At 40.4% G+C, this 24,879-nt stretch overlaps 2 protein-coding genes across 2 annotated transcripts in view; both read right to left on the minus strand.

Annotated features, from left to right (window-relative positions):
- Nucleotides 1-24,879, minus strand: part of LOC115763358 — a 105,098-nt gene that overhangs the window by 12,595 nt on the left and 67,624 nt on the right. The window contains exons 8-15 of the mRNA XM_030705883.1: nucleotides 17,878-17,983; nucleotides 11,366-12,064; nucleotides 10,469-10,585; nucleotides 5,062-5,453; nucleotides 3,811-3,960; nucleotides 2,750-2,932; nucleotides 2,552-2,690; nucleotides 2,155-2,364 (exon numbers count right to left, since the gene is read on the minus strand). Coding sequence (XP_030561743.1) covers nucleotides 2,155-2,364; nucleotides 2,552-2,690; nucleotides 2,750-2,932; nucleotides 3,811-3,960; nucleotides 5,062-5,453; nucleotides 10,469-10,585; nucleotides 11,366-12,064; nucleotides 17,878-17,983 — 1,996 coding nt within the window. The remainder of the gene's footprint in view (nucleotides 1-2,154; nucleotides 2,365-2,551; nucleotides 2,691-2,749; nucleotides 2,933-3,810; nucleotides 3,961-5,061; nucleotides 5,454-10,468; nucleotides 10,586-11,365; nucleotides 12,065-17,877; nucleotides 17,984-24,879) is intronic.
- On the minus strand, nucleotides 23,404-24,707 carry LOC115763362 (heat shock protein 23). Its single transcript, XM_030705890.1, has one exon. It carries the CDS (start codon nucleotides 24,461-24,463, stop codon nucleotides 23,801-23,803), a length of 663 nt encoding a protein of 220 aa, XP_030561750.1. The 5' UTR covers nucleotides 24,464-24,707; the 3' UTR covers nucleotides 23,404-23,800.

Below are 24,879 nucleotides of genomic sequence, written 5' to 3' on the forward strand. Positions count from 1 at the left end.
TGTGTGGGCGTGGCTGCTGCGGCGCGCTGCCTGCTGCCTGCCTGCCGTGACACGTGTTTTAAACCATAAAATTTGCATATGTCTTTGCGGTGTGTCGCGCTCGTGTTGTATCCTTTTAATTTTGCATTTTAATAAAGTCTTTCACACGTTTGCATGCGATTAATGTACAAATGTATGTTGCACTATCAAGTCAATGTTCTCCTTTTCGTGGCATTGTGCAACTGGCCGCTGGCCACGAATGTCTTTACGTAAGTTGCTCATTAAAAACAAGACTTCAAACTGAATACATTTGCCGGATATGCTGCATGTCCGCCTCAGTGTGGCTCATCACATGTTGCATGGTGTTGCCAAAAGGTGGCAGCCACACGCTTGGGGCACACTCGGACGCTTTTGGTATGAATTGCGCTTGAGTCGAGTTTGTGCAGTCATTAAGAAGACACCCGCACACTTGATTAGAGCATCCAGCCACGCCTCATCCCGGCATTTGTTGAAACTTTGTCTTCCTTGGCCCACCAGCAATATGTAAGATTGCACGTGTTATTTGCCGATCCGGTCGTGGTTCACCAATTCTCTTAGTTCCGATGATTGTCCATAAGTTTATGTTTGTCTGTGTTTTTAGCTGCGCTACTTTGCGAGTTCTTTGTCAACTTTTGTCAGATTGACGCAACTCGGCTTTTCTTTAAATTTTCAACTGCTGAAACCATTCTCTTTCCATTGTTGTTGTGGCTCTTTTTATTGTCGCGTTTTATTTGTTTTTCATTCATTTATTGCGCTGCTGTTTTCACTGCGGCCCAGTTTATTACTAATTCAAAATGTTACATCTTGTTAGAGACCTACAGGAGTATTTTTCATATTTATCCTTGCGAAAGACCCCAAGAGATTAGACAGCACAAATTTGTATATTTTGTTTATACGCTCATTTTTCGTTTTATAATTTAAAAGATTGCCAGATGCTTTTGGGATTTAAAGGTTGCAAAGGATTTGTCGAGTTTTTGAGCGGGTTTTTGTACCGATCTCACACATTTTATATGCCAGTAGCTTGGCACATTCTTATCCTGTATTTTGTACAATTGGAGGTTCTGTAAATTGAAAATTTGGCCTCTTATTAATATTTATTTCGACTTTAGCGACTTCACGCTTTCTCCAAGGAGCTTGGCTCAACGCTGTTGACTTTTAATTTCCTCTTCTAGTAACTGTTGCTGGCGACTGTGGGACAACAGGTGGGCGCGCCATCGGGATTTGTATTTCATGGATTTTATGCATGCCTTGTATTAGCCGCCGTAACAAACTGTAAATTATAATATTCAGAAATCCTGGCCAAGTCAGTGCTTTTATTGGCTCATTACTTGCCAGACGACAAGTTAATTTGTTTTAATGATGATGCTGAGAATTGCTTGAGCTGCGACTGCTGAAGATTACTTTTCAGCATGAAAAGTTGAATTATATTCATGCCTGAATGCTTACGAAAATTAGTAATTACAATTTGTGGAGCTTCTTGGGCGCAGACAAACAAACGGATGATTGTTATTTACGGGCCTGGGCAAGTAATGGCTAAGGGCATTTTGGTGTAAGAAAAGGGCTGTAAACATATTTCAATTTAACTTTACATTGAACCAGCTGCAGCTTTGTTGCATAGTGTTTGTGCTCGAGAGCCAAATTGAAATTGAATCCTTATTTGTGGCATGCACCACTATTTTTCTTATTCGTTATATTCTTTTCACAATTCTGCTGGTCTCCCTTTGTTTTGTTCAGGCTTCAATTTCGGTTTTGGTTTCCTTTTGTTTTTTGGCTTTACCTTTATTTGTATATTTATTTTCCAGTAATTAAATTTTTCGCCTTGGTTGCGTTCGCCGCGGCAGGGTATGTGTGTGTTGGAGGAGAACCGCACGGGTATTGCAGCAGACGCGCTTACAAGTATGCAACGAATTCTCGGTTTGAAGTGGATTAATTTCGAGAGAATCGGACTCAAATTCCATTCGTTCTACATTTATATTTGTTTTTATTTGGTTTGCTAGAGAATTCATTATGAATCAGCAATAAAGAGCTCAAGTCCAAATATTAAAAGGACGCTCTTTTGTAGTGGACAATAAAAATGGAAGGTATAGGAATAATAGATACTTTCAAAAAGCTAAGTCTTATTTTGTATAAACTCACCACTGGCAGCATTTTCATGAAACCCAGCAGGTATATGAGCATCACACTTGACGTGGAGATGCAGAACTGCATCTTCAGGAAGGTCACGGCGCACTTGCGATTGCACCAGATGGGCAGCAGGATCAGAAAGGCGGAGCAGCACTGGAGCAGGCAGCAGGCACAGCTGACAATCACAAAGATAGGTCGCTGTGGAGTATGCGACTGCGTCGACTGGGGATAGGGAGAACGTGAAAACGTTAGTAAATATTTGCAGTCAATTCAAACTAAATTGGCAATTAGCCAGAGAGAGCCAGAGCATAGCGTTGTTGCAAGCGGGAATCGGGCTTTAAAGTAATCAAAATTAAAATAATAAACAGACTCTCACTAATAATTGCCGCAAATCACTTGCACTACTCACCTGCGGCTGCCTTTTGGTTAGCATGACCACATAGGTGCCGGAAAGCGGGCAAATGCAGCGGGTTATATTGTCCATTAGATGTTTGGTTATGCACAAATCCGAGCGCCACGTGGAGTCAAAGGAAGCCTTGTAGTCGTGGCTGTGAACGGACAGTTGAGTGCACTTACAATTCTATAATAAGTTTGCTATTAAACTTACCCACAGACAGCCACCCAGTCGCCTGTTTTGGGCACACTTTCGTGCTGGAATATGATCTCGACATGGCCAGCCTCAAAGGACAAATCGAGTGGCTCTCGAAAGTTGTCGTTCGAGCGATTCGATTGAAATAGCCATGTCTGTATGATGCGCGAGGCAAGCACATAGTCCGAGTCCTTGGGATCGCTGTGAATTAAGGAAGGGTTTCAGTTATCAATAAGTAATAGTAAATATAAATGATATTGGCAGTTACTGTGGCCTAACTTAAACTATTAACAAAAAATGACTGAGGTCCTTTGCCATCTATCTTATAGTACAGCGTATTTCCAGTATTATTTAGTGCATATGAAATAGCAAACAGATGCTGCTATTCATGTAACAGTTGCAGCTGTCGCTCAGCATGCCATCTAATCTCATTAACGCACTCAAGGACGAATCATTCAAATGCGGACAGCATGTTCATTAAAGCTCTTCCACACATGCTCTTACAATCGCACACGAGCACACACACACACACACACAGACACATATCTGTGTGGATTATTATAATTAAATCAACATTTGTCAGCATATTGACAACTATTCTAGTTCGCATTCCATGCTATTCCCAACCAGATTTCGTTTCTGGCTCTGGCCATGCAAATATGAAGTGTGTTTTGTTGCATGTTGTACATTTGCATTTTGTTTACAATATAACAGCTTTACATTTGTTATTGTTTTGTTGTGGATGGTACTTTTTCAGCTGCATTAATGCTCTTATGAGAAATGAAATCTCCTGTCATTGGGAATGCGCCAGCATTGGCAACTCTTGGCATTAGACTTACATTTTTACACAGTTTTTTACAACTTAGAAATGCATTGAAATTATATATGATTCTTGCTTACAGGTTAGAGTCAGAGTGAAGATAATATAATATACATATATATTTTTTAAACCTTTTACATTTTATATTTTTCCTTTACACAATTTTTTCAGAATTATATATTTACCATATTATTGATGTAATAATGCGACATTATCCGGTTAAAAATAAAAATGTTATTTTTTCATTTTTTGTACCCACCTGCCACGTGTGTAATACGTTTTTGGTAGAAAACTTTTAAGATTCTTATAGGAGATCACAGAAGCAAATATTGTCGAATTGGCCATGATATGCAGCAGACGTGAGGACAGTCCAATGTCCATATAAAGTTGATCCGAAAATAAGTCCTCACTGCCAAAGAAAAGTGCACAGGAGAGATTAAACCGTGACAAGTTCTGCCTTCCGGCCACTAACTTAATTAACCTAATAAGACACTTGCTGAAGTGAAAACTTAGTACCGAGGTATCCTTGGCACTTCAACAGGCCAACAGGCCGACAGGACGACAGGACGACGGGCCGACAGGTCGACGGGCCGACTGGCCAGTCAGGCCCACGGAAAAGTCCTTCAAGTTGAATTTTATGAGCAATTTTATAGTAAACGAGCGCGTGCGCTTATTTAATGCATTTCTTTTTTTTATTTATTTATTTATGTTCGCCCATAAAGCAAATTTTCCATTAGATGCAAATGCAAAAATGGTTGCCCTTTGCCAGGGTATATTAATCAAGCGACCGTAAAGCGAAGTTTACTGTTACTTGCGAAAGGAAATTTGCATTGTTCCTTTATTTTTTATTTCTAATTATAAAATTATGCAATGCGCTTGACACGTGCAATATAAAGCTCTAGAATATCCAAGATACTCTTATTAAAGTTTCTGATGCCAACAAATTACAGAGCTTAAAAGCCAAGATATTTGTTTTCATAGAATATATTTTGCATACAAAATTGTGATTGTTAGTTTAACAGTTCTATGAAATCAAGAATGGTTTTACGCAACCAATTTTTATGTTATAGTATCGTTTTCGATAAACAATTTCAAAACATTTGTGCGTTGACTTCAACAAGTTAAGAATTTTCATTAAGAATATTTGTACGTATACATTCTTGGGGGTCTTCTTTAACTAATGTCCTGGTCACTTCAGTATATACTCGATTGGAAATTGTTGTCAAGAACATAGTTACCAACAAATCCAAATTTTGTACAGATAAGATTGAATTAAATGGGGGAAAAATGTGAGGCTTTTCTGTTTTTTGAATGTGACATAGTTAAATTATATATTGTCATTTAAAGCATGGTAAGATATATTTCTCAACTCTACTCATCAGCTTTAAGAATAATAATTTATCGAATACAGTTTACTTTAAACGATTGAAAATGATTGGTATGTCGAATGGAAATGGAAGAAATTGAGCAGAAATTATTCGATTCGACATTTGCTCATTTTTTAACTCACCCGTAAATGCGTAAATTGAACGGCAATGTTTTCACTGAGGTCATGTAAATGCGCAACGAGTTCAGGCGATCCAGCGACAACGTGTCCTCGTCGACTGTCAAAATACTCGCGGCGCCACCATCGCCGCTGGCCCCAGCACCGCGATTGGCCAGCAGCTTGCCCGCAGCGCTGCCAGCATCGCCGTTGCCATCACCTCTGCTGCTACTTGCCCTGCTGCCGCCGCTGCCCTGTGCGGTCAAAGTTGTCGAGCTGTCAGCAGCCGTTGCCGAGGATGTCGCCTGGCTGCCGCTGCCGCTGCTGCTGCTCCCTGTCGATGTGGCCAATTGCGAGGCCGCAATTGTCTCGCGGTTCAGCGCCGCAGATTGCGTTAAAAGTTGCAACTTTTTAATTTGCTGTAAAAATTGAAAATGTTGCCACAATTAATTTTGTCTCGTCAAATTTGCGCTTTGAGTTTTCAAAGGTTTCCCTGGCAACGCTCTCTTTGCTATTGTTGTTACTCTCCATTCTTGCCATCCAGGGTCTATTAAGACGGCATCACGTTTCAAGACACCTGGACAAGTAAACATTGCCTAGTTTAATAGATAGTTGGCACCGGCAGGAGGGGTTGCCATGCCTTCATGTGCACAAATATTGTTGTTAAAATAATTAGCTATGCATTAAACATTTTGAGTGAAAGATGTCAAATACATTTCGGTATTGTCTGTTTATCTGAGTGTGCTTCGGTCGGGCAGCAAACAGTAATTATACCCTGCAATTTGGCTCACTTGGCTGGTCTGGCAAATCAAATACTCAAATTTAAAAGCAAAATAGCTAGCTGAATAGGAAATAAACAATATTGCACACGTGCTATATGGTATTTAAATAACATGTTTTCTTAAATTTGGACTTCAGTAAAAACGCCTCATGGGTAAAAATAGAACACATTGTGTTAATTCAAGGTAATAAAAAGATAGTAACAAGTCGAGTAGAATTTTTAGAAGTAAATCGGTTAAAATTTCTCCTTGAGGTATCCTGACAAGAATTGAAGTAGAACTCTAGGTGGAAGCATAAAATGTATTTTAGTTGGCACATTTTTCGATGAACATTGCAAAAGCCAGATATAGCTGGCCATGCACGAGCGGCGATAGTCTCATATTGGCCACAATAATAACTGCAAAACAAAAAGAACAACAATATAAAGCAGTCAATGAACCCAAATAACATTATTATATGTTGTTCAAGTAGGAAGTTGGGAGCTTCAAGAGCTGACCCAATAAGCTTCAGCAGCAGAAAAGCGGCCAACGGACCATTCGATTTGCGTAGCTCGTAATGAGAACTCCATTACAATGCCATTTTTCTTGATTGTTTTTTCTTGACTTTGTTTTTGGTATGAAATTTGTGCTGTCAGAGCGCAATTTCCTGTACAAATCAAAAATTACAATGGGCCGAGAAGAAGCATTTGAGTAGGACATGAGCATAAATTTATATACTCGTACATATGCAATGGAGAGCAAAAACAATTTCAATTGGAAAACTTTTCTGTTGCAACTTTACCAAAAAAAAAGAAAAAATAAAAATAAAAATAAAAATATAATGAAATAAAAAAAAAAAGGAAAGAAAAAACTTTAGCTTCAGTAACATCAGTCAAGCATTACGTGATATGTATTGTTTGCCCTTCCCCTACGCCTATGCAAAATTGTGGCATTTGTTTAAAGACAAGGAGCTTATAAAATGCTGCATAAAAATTTGTTGGACAAAGTTTTAAATGTGAATTCCGAGTTGTTTCCGACCTGGCCACGTTTAACAGTTTACCGGCAAATCATTGGGGCGTCCAACTGTTTGGGCGTGGTCGTTTGCCTCAACATGCGGCACATGTGTCTGGGTGTGTGTGCGGCTAACTTTTTAGCTGATTCGAAAGTTTGCTTGCGACTTTAGAGCACGTTCTTTTTATTCGACGACTTTTTGCTAAGTGATTTGTCGTGAACTTTGCAAATTTGATTTTTGAATAGTCCATATCTGCAGTCGGGGCTTCTAAAGTTTTTGGTCAAGCTTTGGAGTGCATGGAATCAGGAGCGGTTCAGCAAAGAGAAAGTCAAGTATTTAAATCAGTGATACTTTCTAAGTGAGCATTCAAATTTCTGATTTCGGCTAAATCAATAAATGATACAAGAAAAACTTTAGTGCATGCCAGTCCTGTGGTTGGTTAATCCGGCCCTGTAAATTCAAGTAAATAAGTATTTAAAACTAGGTCAGTTAACTTTGTTTGCCATTTGGTTTGCTTAGCCCATAATGAGCCAATATGCATTGAAAGTTCCACTCGTTTATTTTAGTAAACTTTTGCATTCTAATATGGAAATGTAATTGAAAAATCTGTAACTTTTTTCCAAAACTTTTTCAATTGCAATACCCACAAGAGGGGCCAACGGATGTAAGCCAAAATCAATGTTAATCAGCAAGAGCAAATGAAAATCGATTTAAGCCAAATGAAATGCAATCATAATTCTGCAGTGTTATTGTCCACAATCCGTTGAAAGGCCAAACTGCGTGACATCTCTATTTAAATATGATAATAAATTGATAATATATCATTCATGGAATGCAAACCTCTCGCACAGAATATGTCTCCTATATACATAAAACGTATTTTGTATTATGGATTATATGACGAGGGCCAGAAGAGAATTGTGTTTTAATGAAGGGATTCGTTGTATATTTAAATAACCTTTCACATTAAACTCTTTAAATTTCAATAAAAGTTCTCATTTTAGGTTTATTTTATAAAATTATTTAAAGAAACTTTTTGAGCTTAACAGAAAAAATATACTCGCACAAAGAAAATAATTCCGGAATTCTAATATCCATTTATCTTGCAGACCAGTTTATCATTTTAACATTTCCCTTGCGTAACCTAATTTACTTGCATAAATTCAATAACTATTGAAGCTGTAAGAAACTGAAGAATAAATTTGTAACTCTATAAAGTCAATTTGTTTTTATGCAGCATCAAAGACTATAAGTACTAGAGAATTATTTCTTTGATTGGCCGACACGTTACCTAAAATCGATAAATATCGAATTCCAACCCCCGTATAGGCTCTTCGCACTCCCCCCATCGTCAGTCATAAGTTATTGACTTAACTGATATCCTAAAAAGACTATGTACTTTGGGTCTCTAGTCACGCAACTTAATTTGAGACTTCTAATACAATTCGTACCAAAATGGAAAGGAATATGGTGTCTGTCTTTATTTAGACGAATAATATTAAGTATTACAACTAAATAAATAGCGTTTGCTTAATTGAATTTTCTTAATATATTTTTAAGCTAGCAAAGTCTTTTAATTCCCGAGTTTTCAAAGTATTTTTATATCGTGGAACTTTATTTATTAAAAAATCTTCTGTCCTTTTAAATCTGAGTGAACCCCTTCAGCCAGCGAGCTGCAATTAAAAATCAATTTTACCTTGAGTTTTGCTAATTAAAAGTCCGTGCATTAAACATCCCTTGGCCATGGTTCGTGTCGCACTAACTACCTTGAAGCTTGGACCCAGTCAATAAAAACGATGCCAACTATTTGGTAAGTTGAGAAAAGTTGAAATGCTGGCATTTAATCGACCTAATTATTATGGCAAGTTTTATTTTTTAGTCGCCTCGCCAGCTAATAAAAATTTAACATAAAAGTGTTCGGTGAACTTTCAGACTCACATGGCGCATAATATCGAAATGCCATAACTCAGAAGAACTCCAGGGCAAACAAAATTAATTTCTGTGCATTAAAAACTTTTAGGAGCAGTCGACTTGCCGTCTCTCAAGTTAAGTCGAGTCAACTATGTGCTAAGCAGGCTGCGCAATAAAAACTTACTTAATTTCCGTGCGTGCCGCGATCCTAAGAGATGAATATTAAAGGGGGCTAGTGCGCTCGGGCAGACAGCTAATATATTATGCTGTATAGATGGTTTCTTTCATAAAGTTGCTCCTCGTCCAGACAGAGGCTCGGAAGGTCCTTGACATTGAGAGGCTTTTGCTTTTAAAGCAGGCTTTGCTTTTATGCTGGGACCATATACTACCACCAACAGCTGCAATCAACACTCACATAAATTTGCATACCAATATTTGCGCCTGATGCATGTAGCATACAACTCCTTGCCGCCTGCTGCTGTTACTTTTATGCCGCACTTCGCGAACACAAAGTGTGTTCAAGGAATAAAACATGAGGCTCAGCAAACCGAAACGCCCCTTGCTTCCCACTTAAAAACTTAAGTAAGTCGAGTGTGAGACGAACGCCCATAACAGCGGACAAACAGGTGGAAGGGGCGACGTCCAAGGACATTGAATGGACATTGGATGTTAAGACAAAAAAGGAAACACACCTTTTATTATCATCACAGGGTCAAGAGTGGCTTCTGCCATTGTTTGTGGCCGGCCACAAGGAAGTGGCTACGTTGATTGTTTTGTGGCCGAGCCAGGTGTATGAGAAGCACCGAGAAAGGCTCATTAGCCGGTTCATAACTGCGCAATTTGATGGTCGCTAATTAAAAACAAATTTAAGGGAAACTCGAGTAATTGTTTACTTTATCAGGGACTCAGAAAGGAGACATTGTATTGTGAACTCAGTATATTAAATCTTATTTGAGAAAAAACGAGAGTCTAACGAGAGCTAAAGGTCCATTCACCTAAGATATGGATTAGGTAGTGCTTATTCTGTGTCCTGTCAGATTTGCATTTAAATTTATACACATTTATATATAAATAAATTGCAGACTATTGAAATAGAATAGGTATATTTGTATAAATTGTTATATCGTCTAATGCATTATTTTTCACACTTAGCCACATCTTCCTTTCATGATAGAATGTGTGTGTTACCAACATATGCATTCCGTACTATGGCAATGGCAAATATGCTCCATTTACTAACTGGCGGCTGGCCGACCATCAACAAATTGGCCTTTCAGCCGAGACCCATTGAAAAACCTCAAATACATAGATTTTGTAGAAGGTATTCATTACCAGCAAACATGAACATCAATTCTGTGGCTGGTTTAGCAGTCCACACACTCGCAGTGCGAATGTGTGGTAGACAAATGTAAATTGCGGCCCAATGACAGCCCAACTACAGGCTTAATAAAAGTAGAACCAGAAAAAATATATGTGCCTGCCATGCAATAATCCCCCTATCTTCCGGCAGTCCAATTTAGTGCCTGCGTGTGTGTGTGTGTAATAAATCTAGGAAGAGCCGCAGAGCCAGGCTGGCAAATATTGAATATGGCTGTAGGTTATAAATTATGGCACCCGAACGCTCGACTGCCTCTTTTCGCATAATTTATGCGCGAGTCCAGCCAAAGTGGCAGCTCCGCCAGTTTGAGAGCATGTGAAGCCACATAGAGGCAAGTGTATACTCTGTACAGAGGGTTGGGCTCGTTCAGCTTACCTGTTGACTGTTAAGAGATAGTGCATTCTGCATGACTTTATCCAGAATGCGTAGTATTATCTCCGCCGCCATCTCACGCTCCAGTTGTGTGCCTTTCAGCTGCAAATAGGTGTCGAGCTGCGAAATAGGCAAAGGAATACACAAGCGTCAGACAAGTGCCCAGAATCATTGCGAAAAAATAAAAATAAAACAGAACCAAATAGAGAAGAGGAAACGCAGCTCCCGAAAACTCTTCATAGCCATTCGTTAGGCGGGAAATTTGTGTGCGCATTAAAATGAAAAATTGTTGCCATGCGGCCCGGGAAACTTTTCTTTGACTGTAGTTGGCTCCGAAAATTGTGTGAAAAATTGCAAGGCGCCCACTTGCTCACTTGCTCAGTTGCTCAGTCGCTCGGCTGCCAGTTTTTGCATTCATTTACGTGTAAAAATAGTTTGGCAAGCTTGTTTGCGGAGTCTTTGGCCCGGCACTCAAGTGGCTGGAGATGGATCTTAAGGTCCAGGTAGTTTGTAACGCTTTGAGCTGTTTGCGCTTGCCTGAGTCGAGGCTTAAATGGGTTCAAGAGTTTTGCGGTCTGTCCCGTGACGCGATACCAGTTGCTTAAAATTGAATTTGGGAATACGAAAGCGGTAAAAACTTTTGTTTCGTTACAATATTATGCAATTTTGCAAGACAAAGTAGCTTGGCAGGTGAAGTGGCAATCGTGAGAATCTCCGAGGAGGGTGCACAAGCTTTTGACTTTTTTTTGATAAATCTGAAAACTTGTTCATCGCTTGGGAGTTTCTTTTAAAAATAGAACACAAAAATGAAAACTTAAAAAGGTTCCGTTCTGGATATATAATTTCTGTTATATGTGTTTATTTCTTTACTCAAACCAACTGTAATTTTATCGCACTCACCTCATGCAGCATATCGATGAGGAAGCTTGCCTCCCCGGGCAGAAAGCTATTGCGCCGCTGGAGCGTGTACTCAAAACATGCCTTCAGTATGTTTGATGAGTTGGTCTGCTGAAAGCCGGCGCTTAGAGCCCTAAATCTGTTGTAAATGAGCAGCAGCTCGTCGCGGACACAGCTTGAGAAGTCGGGCAGCAGCCAGCTGGAGTTGCCTGCGTCGCGTTGCTCACAGATGCGGCGCGAATGGCCTTCGAAGCCGCGCGGGCAGTCGGTGATAATGGGGGCGCCCGGTGCACTGGTGGGCCAATGTAATCCATAGCTCGACTCGGCCATGCACACGTGGAGCGCATTACGCTCAATGACATTGATGTAGACACTCCTGGACACTGGACGCACGCTGTTGGACACAAGGCAGGCATACTCCGCAGACTTTTGAATGTTGTTGATCTTTAAAATGCTGCCGTCCGGATATAGATCCTCCCACATGGCAGTCGCTGCGTCCGATTGAAAAAGCACACCATTGCGCGTCCAGCTATAGCCCAGCTGGGCATAGCGCTTGATGTCATCATTGCCCGGCGAAAGGCATCGCACGCGCAGCGAATCGCCGCGCTGCAGCGTGACGCTCGCCGGATCCACACGCAGACGCGGCGGCGACTTGATGTGAATGTGCAAGGAGCGGCATTGTTCCACGCCCCAATCGCTGACCTGCAAGAGAAATGAGTATCAGTATCCAGCTAGCTCTCTAGATCTCATTACTCATGTCAACAACTATATTTCGTCTACAGCCCAAGCGTGCATCGATAGCCCTGGAATCACCTACCCACTACGACTGATAAACATCAACAACATTATAAACAAGCGCCATGTTTGGGCTTTGCACACAGCCACAGAGAGGCGGCAGAGAGACTGACAGACCGGTCGGCTGCCAGTGGAGTGCAGAGCCTTGGCAGTTGTCCTTTTCGAAACGTTTGCCATGTGTCAACAATTGTTGCCAGCTGCTGCTCCAAGCACTTGCTCGAATTTAATAGACTACCTTGTTCTCTGTGTGCTCTCTCTGTGTGTTAGCCAGGCCCAACTGCTGATTGGATATGACTTTGGCTGATTGCGCGTGTTGTGTGCAGAATGGGGATGTGGAGTGTAAGCCTTTAAAGCTAGGATAACACGATTCCGTGGCTACTTAAAGCAAAGGCTTCAACTGTCATGTGGCACAAACATGTTGCATTTATATCTAGCAAGAGCGCAACTTTTGTTGCAAATGCTCCAGAGGAATACAATGTAAGCGCACCAAGCAGGCAGCCATAGCCCTGATGGCAACGACGGGCATTAGGATAATGCTGATTATCATGATGATTATGCGGATGGTGGTGGTGATGATGATGATGATGTTGTTGTATGCAGTCGGGGTGCTGCTCAGTGAACTTCCGTTTCAAATTTAAAAAAGCAGACAGACTAACGAGAAGCGACGTCAGGATCACACCTCGAGGTCCTCATTGCCGGCATGTGGCAGGCATTGACGTTGTTGTTGCCTTTTCTGCATTTGTGTGGCATGTCTGTGTCAGTGTCTGCTGCTGTGGCACTTTGTTGCAAGTGAGCCGGAAACATTTGATAGAGAGAACTTTCGGCGCAAGCAAATCGAAGATTTCACGTTTTTATGGCATTTCAGTTCGAGTCGAGTTTTAAATTCGTGCCACGATTCCTGCGGATGGCAGTAGGCGATGGCTTTCTTTTACAACATTGCAACGTCAACAAATCCTTGCCAGCCACAAATCCAATTGGCAATTAACTCATTTAGCAGCATCTAGCTCGTCCCAGTGACAGCATAGCCATTTTATGACCAAATGTGATTTTACTGCCCCCGCGACTGGGGCTAAAAGTTGCTTCTCATTAACAGTCGAAGTCGTTAAACAGCACATTGTACGAGTATGGCTAATGTCACTTAGTCCCTTAGTTCCCTAACCATCTCTCTCTCCCTCTCTCTTTCTCTTTATCTCGCTCTAGTCAATAAAATGCTCTGTTGCAGTTGAAGAGCAACACTCATGCCACAAAATTTGCAATGTTAATGAAGCTGTTGCTTGAAAATGGCAGCTTTTTATAGTCGGTTAGATAAAAGTGTCTTTACGAACTGAAAAGTGCATGACACCAAAAAGAAACTATAGACGAGTTAGAAGAACCTTTTTGTTCTATATAAATATTTTATGCTTACTCTGCAGTGCACTGCAATGGGTTTCAAATTTGTAACTGCTGCACTCGAGACAATTTACGTTTTTGTGTCTATGCATTCGACTAATGATGAGTTCAGTATATCTACAACATATTCTCTCTAGCCTTACCTAAATGAAACAAATATAGTCACCCGCAAGCTTACATTACAACATTTTGTATATTTTTGCTATCTCTTCCCACGAAGTATTTAAACCACCGAATTTTATTGGCTCGAGTTCTTGCAATCGTATTGCGATACTCTGTAAGACTTTGAGACCATGTCCTTTCGGTACCGTGAAAATCACGAGAATCAATTCAGTTTAAGGGGTAGAATACGAAATCTAGATTGCATCATCAAAGATCAATCAAAACTCAATCGAAATAATGTATACCTCCCACAGTTTTAAAGTCATAATGAGATAATTAATGGATAATTACTAACTCCACAATTAAGAGAGTAAACAGTGTAATGCGCTGTCCGCGATATTTGATTGCTACGTGTTCGATCTTAGAGTTTGAAATAGATGTCTGGGATATCTGCTAGTCAGGCATGTCCGCATTTAGTTTAGCTTAATATATCCATTGATATATGATGCTTCGCAGAAGAAGACGTATGGTTCCCAGGAGCTAATGAAGTAATTGCTGTTTAATAAATCGATAAATAAGTAATCATTACGCTTATTGCCCCGTGGGTGTTTTTGTGATTGTGTGTGCTTATGGCCAAGGATATGAATATGAGGTCCCCTGCGTCTAATGGACAAGGCTTGGCACACATTATTGACGTGCCGCACAGCAATCGGACCTTGAGGCGCAAGGATTTATTCTTTTCAGTTTTAACTGAACGGCAGCCACACGATGGCAGCAATCAACCTTTGGGGACTGTACATTAAGCACGTCCGTCGAGAAAAAAATGCGCGCACAGTACGCTGATTAACGTGAAATTCTTCAAGCTGCTGGCAACCGTTGCGTGTGGGTTGCGCTTTCCTCTCCGTCAACCCCACCTCAAACCTGAAACCGAAATAGCACCAGTTCCAGCAAGTGCTTGCCTTTGATCGGATGCCGCCTTTACGTGGACCTCACAGCGACAGTAACAAGAGCGCGGCACTAGGCGTGCCAAAGGCACAAAGCGACAGCAGCCACAGGACCCTAAGCAACAGCGCTGGAAAGTGTTGGGGTGGATACAGCCCCAGCGATATACTCTGGGGGTGTTCGGACAAAGCATTAAATACAATTGGTGCTGGGCTTTAAGAAAATGTTCGCTCGTTAGCTTAGCGGTCGACTGCGACTGCGAGCAACAGCTGCTGGTCTTTGCGGTCTTAAAGTGGGAAAATTTATGGTACAGAGTGGAAATTGCAGCTCAATGCAATGCTGCAACCAGGGAGAAATTTTGCAGCTTAAAGGGGCGCCGTCACATTAACAAATACGAAATATTCAAAAAAAAATAAATAAATAATAATAAAAATAATAAATGAAAAATGAAATGAACAAAAGTGCAACTAAATTTTAAAACTTTATCAAGTTTGACGTTCGAGTGTCTTCAAGGAAATTACACAAATATTCTATGCATTCGGTTTAAAAATAATAATTTGTAGAGTTACATGGAAAAAATATTTATAGAGACTATGATTTTAAAATGCAACTTTCCAATACATTTTTATACCCTGTACCCATTAAAAAATGCTAAAAAGGGTATAATGTATTTGAGCAAATGTATGTAACAGGCAGTGGGAAGCATCTCCGACCCCATAAAGTGTATATATTCTTGATCACCATCAACAGTCGAGTCGATCTAGCCATGTCCGTCTGTCCGTCCGTCCGAATGTATGAACGCAATAATATCAGAACCTATAAGAGCTAGATACTTGAAATTTTAACTGTAGGTCCTCCTAGTGCCTCCGCAGATCGAGTTTGATATTCAATAACTTGCCCCGTTTCCAAGTAATCGATACAAATCTATATAGAAATCCTGTTTTTGAGCAATTTTGGTAAATAATAAGAGCTAGAGTCACCAAGCTTGACATGTAGCTTCTAGAATATTATATATATTTGCATTTGGTGTTGGAAGAAGAGGGTTCAGGGTATCCCCTAGTCGGGAGCTCCCGACTAGAACCTCTTGTTATTATTAATAATGTAGGGCAGCTCTCCCTAAAGAGCAATGTAGCTCGACCTTCCTGCTGACGGAACGCATAAGTCTTCCTTAAAAGGCCCTGATCTGAGCTGGGAGGATAATTTAATTAAACTTAGAAAAAGGGAAAAATTGATAGTCGAATTACGCTTGCAACAGCTCGATCTACATTGGATTCACGTACATAGCTATATTTGTGACTTTGAAAGTTACCTCTACTGATAGCTTACAAATTTAACAAATGTAGCTGTATCAAGAACATCTTTTTAAACAATATTAACATATGAGAAATATCTCAACACTATATGGAAAGCTTACAATGTATGCACATGTATTGAGTACTCCAATCTTTGACAGGGAAAAACCAATTTCTCTTAATTAGTTTTTTAGAAAGTAGCTTTAAATTTTTGGATAAAATGTTATGTTTTAATTAGAAAAGTATATGTAATAGCGCCTGCTTTCTCTGAGAACTGCTAAATTATAAGTAATTGGCTTTTTCAACAGCCATTTAAAGAGAAAAGGCTTTGTGCTCATGTGTGCCAGGTAATCCATCCATAAGTCCAATTAAATTGTCAACTTGGTTGTCTCGGGACAATTTTGTTAATCTCTTTCATTTCGTGCTGCTGTTTATTCAGTTTCAATTGCCTGTCAGAGTTTGTAAGGTCTATTGAAGTTCTTGGCTGACTAATCAGTTTAATTGCCATGCGTTGAGCCACATCAACAAACGCTCAGTCTGTGAATTTGTTGGGGAAGAAAAAAAAACAATTTAAAAAAAAAAACCCACAAAAATGCCACAAAATTACTTTTAACTTTTTCTGGCTCTTTGTTCTGAAAGGTTCTTCATTTGCGCTGTGTCGTGGCGTTTAATTAGCCAAATTAAAATATGCAAAAAGTAGGAGAAGAAGAGCAATTGGACTGGAGCGTGTTATTATACCCTTGTAAAGGATATTATAATTTTGTCATTTGATGTGTAACGCAAAGAAGGAGACATATTCGACCTCATAAAGTGCATATATTCTAGATCAGCATATATTTCTACACGAACTTGTCTCTCAGTTTCAAAGCTATCGTCTTGAAACTCTGCATAAATCCGCATTTCTGTTGCATTTCATTAGGTATGTTGGAACCGGCCGTATCAAACAGCTGCCATAAGAACGATCGCTTGTAAAGTAAGTTCTTGTATGAAAAAATTTTTTTTTATCAAAATATCTTGACCATTATCTTCCGCAATTATAAGTTTCACTCTGCCTCCTAAATATATGCATAAACTTATCTATATCGGACCACTATATCATATAGATATAGGCATAGAAACGATCTGGTTCTTATATGCAATTTTTTTTTGCGTATCATAATACCTTGACAAACCTCAGAATTTACTATTTAAATCATGCTGTTTATATATGTGCCAAGTCTTATCAAGATCGCACTACTATATAATAGCGCGCTATAGGAAAATCGGCGAAAAAAATATGTTTTTTATATGGCAAATATTTTGTTTTCCAAAATAATTTCATAGAACTCAACATTTCGGATCTTCACTATTCTCACATTTCTACAAAACCGCCAGGCAAATGTCTACAAGGGTATTGAATTTTGGGCATGCTGCAGATATCCTAACTTGCTCGTTTTGATTTGTGTGTGTGCTTTTGAATTCTCTAGCCCAAGCCTTTTTTATGTATTCAAATAAATTTTTGCGTTTGAAACGTTTGCTTAACTGTTGAGCATTTTAAGGATTTGCTGGCCAGACTGTTGAGTAAATTGCTACGTATTTTCGGGTTTTAGTAGCACTTACTAAGTCTTTAAACTGTTCCAGCCCATTAAACCTAAAAAGCTGCAGGCCGGCAGCAATTTTTGTTTATGGCTTGGCAAATAACAAATTACGCAAATGGCCTGTAAAAAATATTGACATGCTGCAATAACAAAAGCAACATTAGCCGGAGGGAACCTTAGATGATTTCTAGTACAAAGAATGAACAACATGTTTATGACTTGAGGTGGGATATTGTATGCTGTTGACATTCAGAAGAAGGTTCTCAATAGACCTTGCCTTCGGATCAGGCATAAGTTATAAATCAGTTGATAACTCGATTGGCTGCATTCAGCTTCACCGATTTACATATAAATCAAATCAGCTGCAGAGATACGAATGCGATACGAGGCAGAAGACTTCATAATACTAGGCACTTACCTTACAACTGTAAACTCCCTCATCAATGCGACTTGCTTTAGTAACGCCCAAAATGGCCGTGTAGACATCTTTCGTTTCCGGTGGAAGCACAGTCGTCCAAATTTCTCTGCAAATAGTATATCATACTTTATTTAAATGTGCGATTTTCATACATGCTATCCGGTATTAATTGACCAGGAAAACTGTTTTCACATTTCCATTTTTAGAGACGGTAAATGATGTATTGATTATATCTTGCAGGTGAACTTTCACATAATCCATTCAAACTCCTGAACAAAATCTAGCTTTTCATTCATCAGTTAGTCAGCTCCACAAATTGTATTTATGTATGTCTTGTTTATAGGTGAAAGCATTAGTCAGACTAGTTAATTAACAGGCAACTTTCGCTTTTGCACTTGTGCCAGTCGATGCATTCATTTTCACACCCAATACACAGCAGCAGTAAATGAATTGGAGCGTATGCAGCTCCCCCGCTAATTGACCCACTAATAGCAGCTCACTTATCATTTCCCGGCTAAAAATGCACTCTGTGTGTGGTTGTGTGCATGTGTGTGTGAAAAATCATTGCTAATGTGAAAACAATCGCGGATGCCGCGGCTCGAAGTCAATTAGCGGGCAACATGATTCACTTGAAAATGTTTTTCAAAATGTTTTCGGTGACGTGTCAGTGGAATTGTTGCAAAATCAAAACCAGACAATGGCAGCATGGGTAAATGGGTCAGAATATTTGATGGATGATACGTTGCCCGGCTGCTTCAGGCTAGACATCCTCCTAACAAGACTGTGTTCTCTCTTTATTCACGTGTGTGCTTCATAAGATAAGATTGGAGCGTCGAGAAAAACGCAGAAAATGTCAGGCAAGTAGATGGATGATGAGAAAAAGATGGGGGAAAGAAAAACTAAGCAAATTAAAGCTATTAATCTAATGTTAGTTATTATCAAGCTGACATAAACATAAAAATCGAAGTTCAATATACTGATTAGGGTATGGACTATGGCTTAGGGCGAAATGTGAATTTACTTTCTAGAAACTCAGATTTCAAACATGAATTCTCACAAACGTGGAAATTGCTGAAGTAGAGAAGCTTAACTTTATTTTAAATATATATGAAATTCAATAATTTTCAATATCTATTGAAATCCGATTAAGTGAAGAATTCATTTACTCTATTTGTTTAATTGAAGAGCATATAAAATTCGTTAAAAATAAATGTCTATAAATTGACAAAACCGACAAAAATATATATTAAATATCGACAAAATAAATGGACTCTGTTCTTTTGCAATAAAATCAAAATTATTTGCCATTTTTTGTTTTATTAGTAGAGTAGATTTGCTTGTGTCAGTTACACTTGTCAGATGATTTATTACATCATGGCACAAAAACCAGCAATTTGAGTGTAAACTAAATCAAAAAATGTATGTTACAAATTTTGGGGATTTTAACAAAACATAATGCGAATTTGAAAAGGAAACAACTTATATAGGTACTCAAGATAAGAATTATATCTTAAAGGATACATATTTCACAGCATCCGATAATAATTCATGCATTCGCTCGAACAAATCGCAGCAGCTCTCGTCAGCATTAGATAAAGTGGCATATATATAACTCAAATATTCAGAGCCTATTTGGGTGGTTCTGCCTTTAGATTATTGAAATTTAGTGCTTACCTGTGCTCAAGTTGTTCTTGCACCTTGCCACTTAGCAGCCTGCTGCCTGCAGTTTGATGAGGGGATAAAGTAAACTCGAAATCCAAAACCGAAACCAGACGCAAAACCAAACTCTTGCAGTTGCCAACAACTTAAGTGCTGTTTGGGGTTTTTGGGTTGCAAACAAATGAGTGGATAGGCAAAGTGGGCGGGCCTGTCTTGGCCTGCTTGGTCGAGCGAACGCAGGCTTAGAGAGTGAGTGCATTCCACTAATAACTTTTACGCATGGATAACATCGGCAGCAAGCATAACAGCTTCAAACCATTGAAAAAGTGCCCGAAAACCGCCCAAAACGAAAATGTGGTTAAAGCAGCGCCGTAAACCACAGCCGAGCCCCAACAGAGTGCGTCAAGCAATTTGCACAGGTGCAGCGGCCAATGAAATGGGCGCCAGTAATGGAGGCGTGGCATTGCCGTGCATACAAAGCACTTAACCCACAATTTGCTAATGGCCGACGGCGCAAGATTTTGCTAGTGCCGGTGCCAGTCCCGTTGCCCGCACCTGTACCTATACCTGTGCCCCTTCATGTGCCTGTCGCTACGCACCTTCAAAATCAATTAAAAGGCAACGGAAGTAATAACATTCTGTGCAGGAAGTGCGTAACGGTTAAATGCAGCAGCGCAGCAACCGCAAAAACAGCAAAGCTCAGTCCTCGTTTACGCCAAATGAGCAATAGCGTCAGCCCGAAGAGCCCAAAAACAAAAACAACATCAACAAATACAACAACAGATTTCATGCCGCACAGGAAGTCGCCTCAGTGCCTGTTACTCCTCGACTAATACAATTACATACTAAACTGTTACGCAAATACATTCTTATATGCGCGCCGGGCGAAAGCAACAGCACAAAGATAAAGCGAACAACTGCTCTCTCTTTCCCCATATCCCCTCCCCCAACAAGCAAACAGCAACAGTTAACAGAATGTGCAGTCCATAGAGATGAGCGCGTGAGCGGCAAATCGCTTGAGAACCGTTGCTGCCTTAAATGCTATTTTGTCGTCTGACTTTAATCCTATATATAATCGGGGTATATTTCCTATGCCCTAAACAAATATCTTGTTTTGACAACAATATTAAAATTGAAGAGGATAACTTATCTATTTTGATTATAGAAAGCTCGAACGTTTGCTTGCACTAAAGATTGTCTACGTGAACAAGTGACCTTCCCTAGAAAGAGAGAAGCGTTGCCCTTGCGTGCTGCTCGACTGTATTTGTAAACTTGCAGCTACTGTACGGGCAGAACGATAACTGCATTGGCATTCATCGAAAGTGTGCGTGTGTGTGCGCGCAAGTATGTGGAAATGTTTGTACTTACAGTTTAACCAATTTTCTACTGATTTTGCTTACTCCTCACATACACTCATATTTATGTATGCATGTGTATGGCAATGCTTTCACTTTGGAGCTGCTGTGATTTTTGGAATCTGCACGAAAGAATCCATAAAATGGCATCGGCAATAGAGTTTACTGAATCACATCGACCGCTAAAATTGCATACAAATTGGAAGGCCATAAACGAAAACTAGTCAAGACGAAATGACACTGATTGATGTGAACTAGTGAAGTTTACAAAGATCTCAAAGTTTTTTATCTAGAAATTTAAATTGTTTGTTTCTTGATAACATTTTTAATTTTAAGCGATTAGACCTCGTGTTTAATGTGCCGCCTTGCTATAATACTGTTTGATAAAACAAAGTTTTTACAACATCCACATATGGTAAAAATATACCAAACCTGGTACTTTATAGTCGCAATGGTACTTTACTTTACCGTAAAATAATATTATGCAAGTATATTGATTTATATTGATTTTTAGTACAACTGTCGACATTTTCTTGAATTCTTTGGTCCCGAATAACTCAAGTTGCACTAGATGTTATCAGAGTTGCAGACAAGAGATTTTTCAGACTGTAAAGATTTATTTCAATAAAGTTGTTGGGTTTATATTATTCGTTTTGTTATTCCAGGCCACTTGTCCATCATTTTCGCTCGACTTTGATTGAAAAAGCGAGTTACCATAAAACAAACCGCACTCAAGCATCAAGCATCATATGCCCAAAAGCAATACAATAACAAACAACATTAGCTTCTTGGCCATATACGAGTAAATATGCATAAATAACAAGCATATGCTGGCAGCAGAGCCGTAAAATAACAACAATAGCTCAGAGCGATCTTTGGTCGCGCCTCTGTCCCGGCTCTGTCTCATGGCTGAATACGAGGACGAGGACAGGGATTAGAATTTTATATGACCAACACCGCAAAAGCCTTTGGGCTTTGAAATACAAATCCGTCGCAATGGTTTTATGAGTTCATAAAAATTGACCTATATGTAGGTGTTTACTCTGATTGTATTTTTGTTTGCCGAGAGCCCGATATTGTGGGAAATTGAAATTGTGAAGTTACTTTTGTGTTGAATGTTTTATGCGCGCCTGTGTGTAAGGCTCGTAAATATGAATAAATCTGTATTTTCGGGACGCTTCTCCCGGCCATGCATTAAAGCTGCAGGCTCCATAATCGTAACTTGATTAGAAATACGATATAGTCTACCCAAGAATTTGCGAGCAATACATTCACACATATGCACATAGATACATAGGCTGTGTACGTCCAAGGGGCATATAAAAACTTTATTAAACGCAACTACACATAAAAATAAAACGATGACAAAGTACGCGACGCATTTTCAGCTTCTGTTCCAGTTGTTGTCCTTTTGCGTGACTGCGACGCCGACGTTGGCAATTTTTTGTATTTTTTGCGTACTCAGGCTTAGACTTGGGCTTGGGCCCACAATTCACTTCAAGTTGTAACAAATTTCATTACAATCGTAACAAGAAAACGTGTCTCAACAACTAAATTGCGAAAACGAAAGCAAGAACAAAAATTGCACATAACTAGGCTGCCTCGAACGCAGGACATAGGGACATTCATGGCCAAGGGCTTGATTGGCTTTTTTACAGAGTCGCTGTTGACGCAGCGATTAAACTTTAACATATCGCTGTTAAGCTACAGTATCTGTTAAGCTTTAAGCAACAGTCTCTGTCCATCTCTCTCCATCTGCTGCCAGGGATCAGCATGTTAAAGTGACAAACATTGTCGGGATTCCGTCGCTCCGAACATCCTAACAATTTTTTGTCAGCCAAATGCCCTGAACGGACTCTCATATTATTTGCCCCTTGGCATATTGCTGTCATACTATGAGTTTTGTTATTGTTATCATGCCGGCATTTCCTTTTTTGTTTAGGTCAAACCTGCAGCAGCATTTCCTTTTTTTCTGCTGACAAGCAGTTGGTTTTTCCACATTCATATTTTATTGGCCTGCGTATTAAAGGGCAGAAGGTAAAGGGTCCTTTGTCCTGCGGAAGGGTCTAGGTGTTAGTGCATTTTATTTAAATTTGACGCTAATGAAATGCCACGTGACAAGCCTTTCAAGTGTCATTAGATAAATCAAAATGAGTATGTTGGCACAAAAAAAAAATCTGATAAAATCAGGAATATTAGCTATAAATAATATAAGAGAATCAGAAACTTTTTGTTCGGTAATTATTTTTTCTAGCAAACCAAAAAGTATTGTTTCTGGGATCTTTGTAAGGACTTTTGCAGGTAACAAGAAAATTAAATATTTTCTAACCAAAAATGTTCTTATTTAAACTGCAAACTACACTCAAAAGTAGGGATGAACCACTTTTTAGCTGTGTGTTTTATCCTTTATATGCAAAAAAAAAAGATTGGGCAATATGGGAGCCTAACCCGACATCATCACATTTGCACTGAGGCGAGACCTCAGTTCAGATTGGTGTGCTTAGATAAAGTCCTTTATTGGCATAAAGCAAATTCCACATTAAACCTTAAAGATAATATTGCTATAGTTATAGATTCTAGTGGGCCATATTTGATAACGTTTACAACAATTTCACTAGGTGTCAACAAGAACAAAATTAACAATGGAACTATTAGGATTACTTGAATGCATGGAGTACTCCATTAAAGGTGCTCGGATGTGACTGTGTGAATGGTTAGGAATGCATCTGGGCTTTGCCAGGATTGTTGCGACTGCTAAATCTCCGCATTGTTCCACATACTCTGGTACTCTAGTTAAGCTTCTTTCAAACTGAACGACTGCCTCTGACGGCCTACACGCGGCGCAGGAGGCGCTTCTTCCATTTACAGAGAGGTGGCCAGGCACGCGCAACCGCCAGACGTCGCCAGCTTCATTTGTCCGTCGCTGTGCCAGCAGGATGTGCCTCGCCACCATCATCCGATGCGTTCTGATCCGCCTGCTGAATGGCCTTGGCCGCACTGGGATCCGAAATGCTGCCAAAGTAGTTGCCGGTGGGCTCGATGTCCACCACACGCTCAACGTCATCTAGTTTGGGTGGTGCTGGCACCGTCACCATGAGTATGCCATCCGCCGAGAAGGTGGCACGCGCCTGTGTGGCATCATAGTGCCGCGGGAGCTTGTAGCAGCGCGTAAATTCGCGCGTGATGCACAGCTGGCCCTTCTCGGCGCGATCGTCCGCCTGCTTGCCCTCCACGCAGATGGTGTCGCTGTTCTTGGCCTTAACCGTCAGCTCGCCAAGCTGGAAGTGATGCACGTCCAGCACTACCTTAAAGGTGCCACGGCCCAGCGAGTCCGGCTCTGCGCCTGTCTCTATGACCACACGGCCCACCAGGCACGAGCCGTGACACCAGGCACTGTCGTCCACGCGCAAATGAAATTCCCGGGCGCACACGTCCATCTCGTGGGCCAGGTAGTAGCGCCTCTGCCGGCACTTCGGCTCGCCCGTTGACCAGTGCCTACGCGGTGGCCAGTGATAATGTGCGCCACCATGCTCGTGCTCATGCTCCCAATCCCAGTCCCAGTGAATGGGCATGCTGTAGCCTCGGTTCGTTCCCTAACGTTCCGGTATGTGTCCTGTTGTGCTGTGCGGGGTGCTGTTTTTCGTTGCACACGGAGCAAACGCGTTGCTTTTTGGCAAGGGGTGCCAAAAGAACCGTTGTCCTCTGCCGTCTTCCACCCTGCTCGATTCTTACTAACTAACTAACTGAATAGCCAACTGCCTGAACCGCTCGCAGAGAAATTATGCAGAGTTATTCGAACCGATACAATGCGATTCGATGCGACTGTACCGGTGCCAGGCCCAGGCAGCAACTGCGCTGAGTCGTTTGTAAAATCATTCCAGTGCCTAGCGCAGTCTTCCACAATGGTCGCTCCCCCAGCCTTGCCACACCTCGGGAGGCATGCAATTTGCCATGCATTGGCGAAAAGTGGAGCAACCCCAACCCGAAT

Source organism: Drosophila novamexicana, unplaced genomic scaffold (assembly GCF_003285875.2).
Source record: "Drosophila novamexicana strain 15010-1031.04,08,12 unplaced genomic scaffold, DnovRS2.1 tig00000739-arrow-arrow-pilon, whole genome shotgun sequence".
Lineage (NCBI taxonomy): Eukaryota > Metazoa > Arthropoda > Insecta > Diptera > Drosophilidae > Drosophila > Drosophila novamexicana.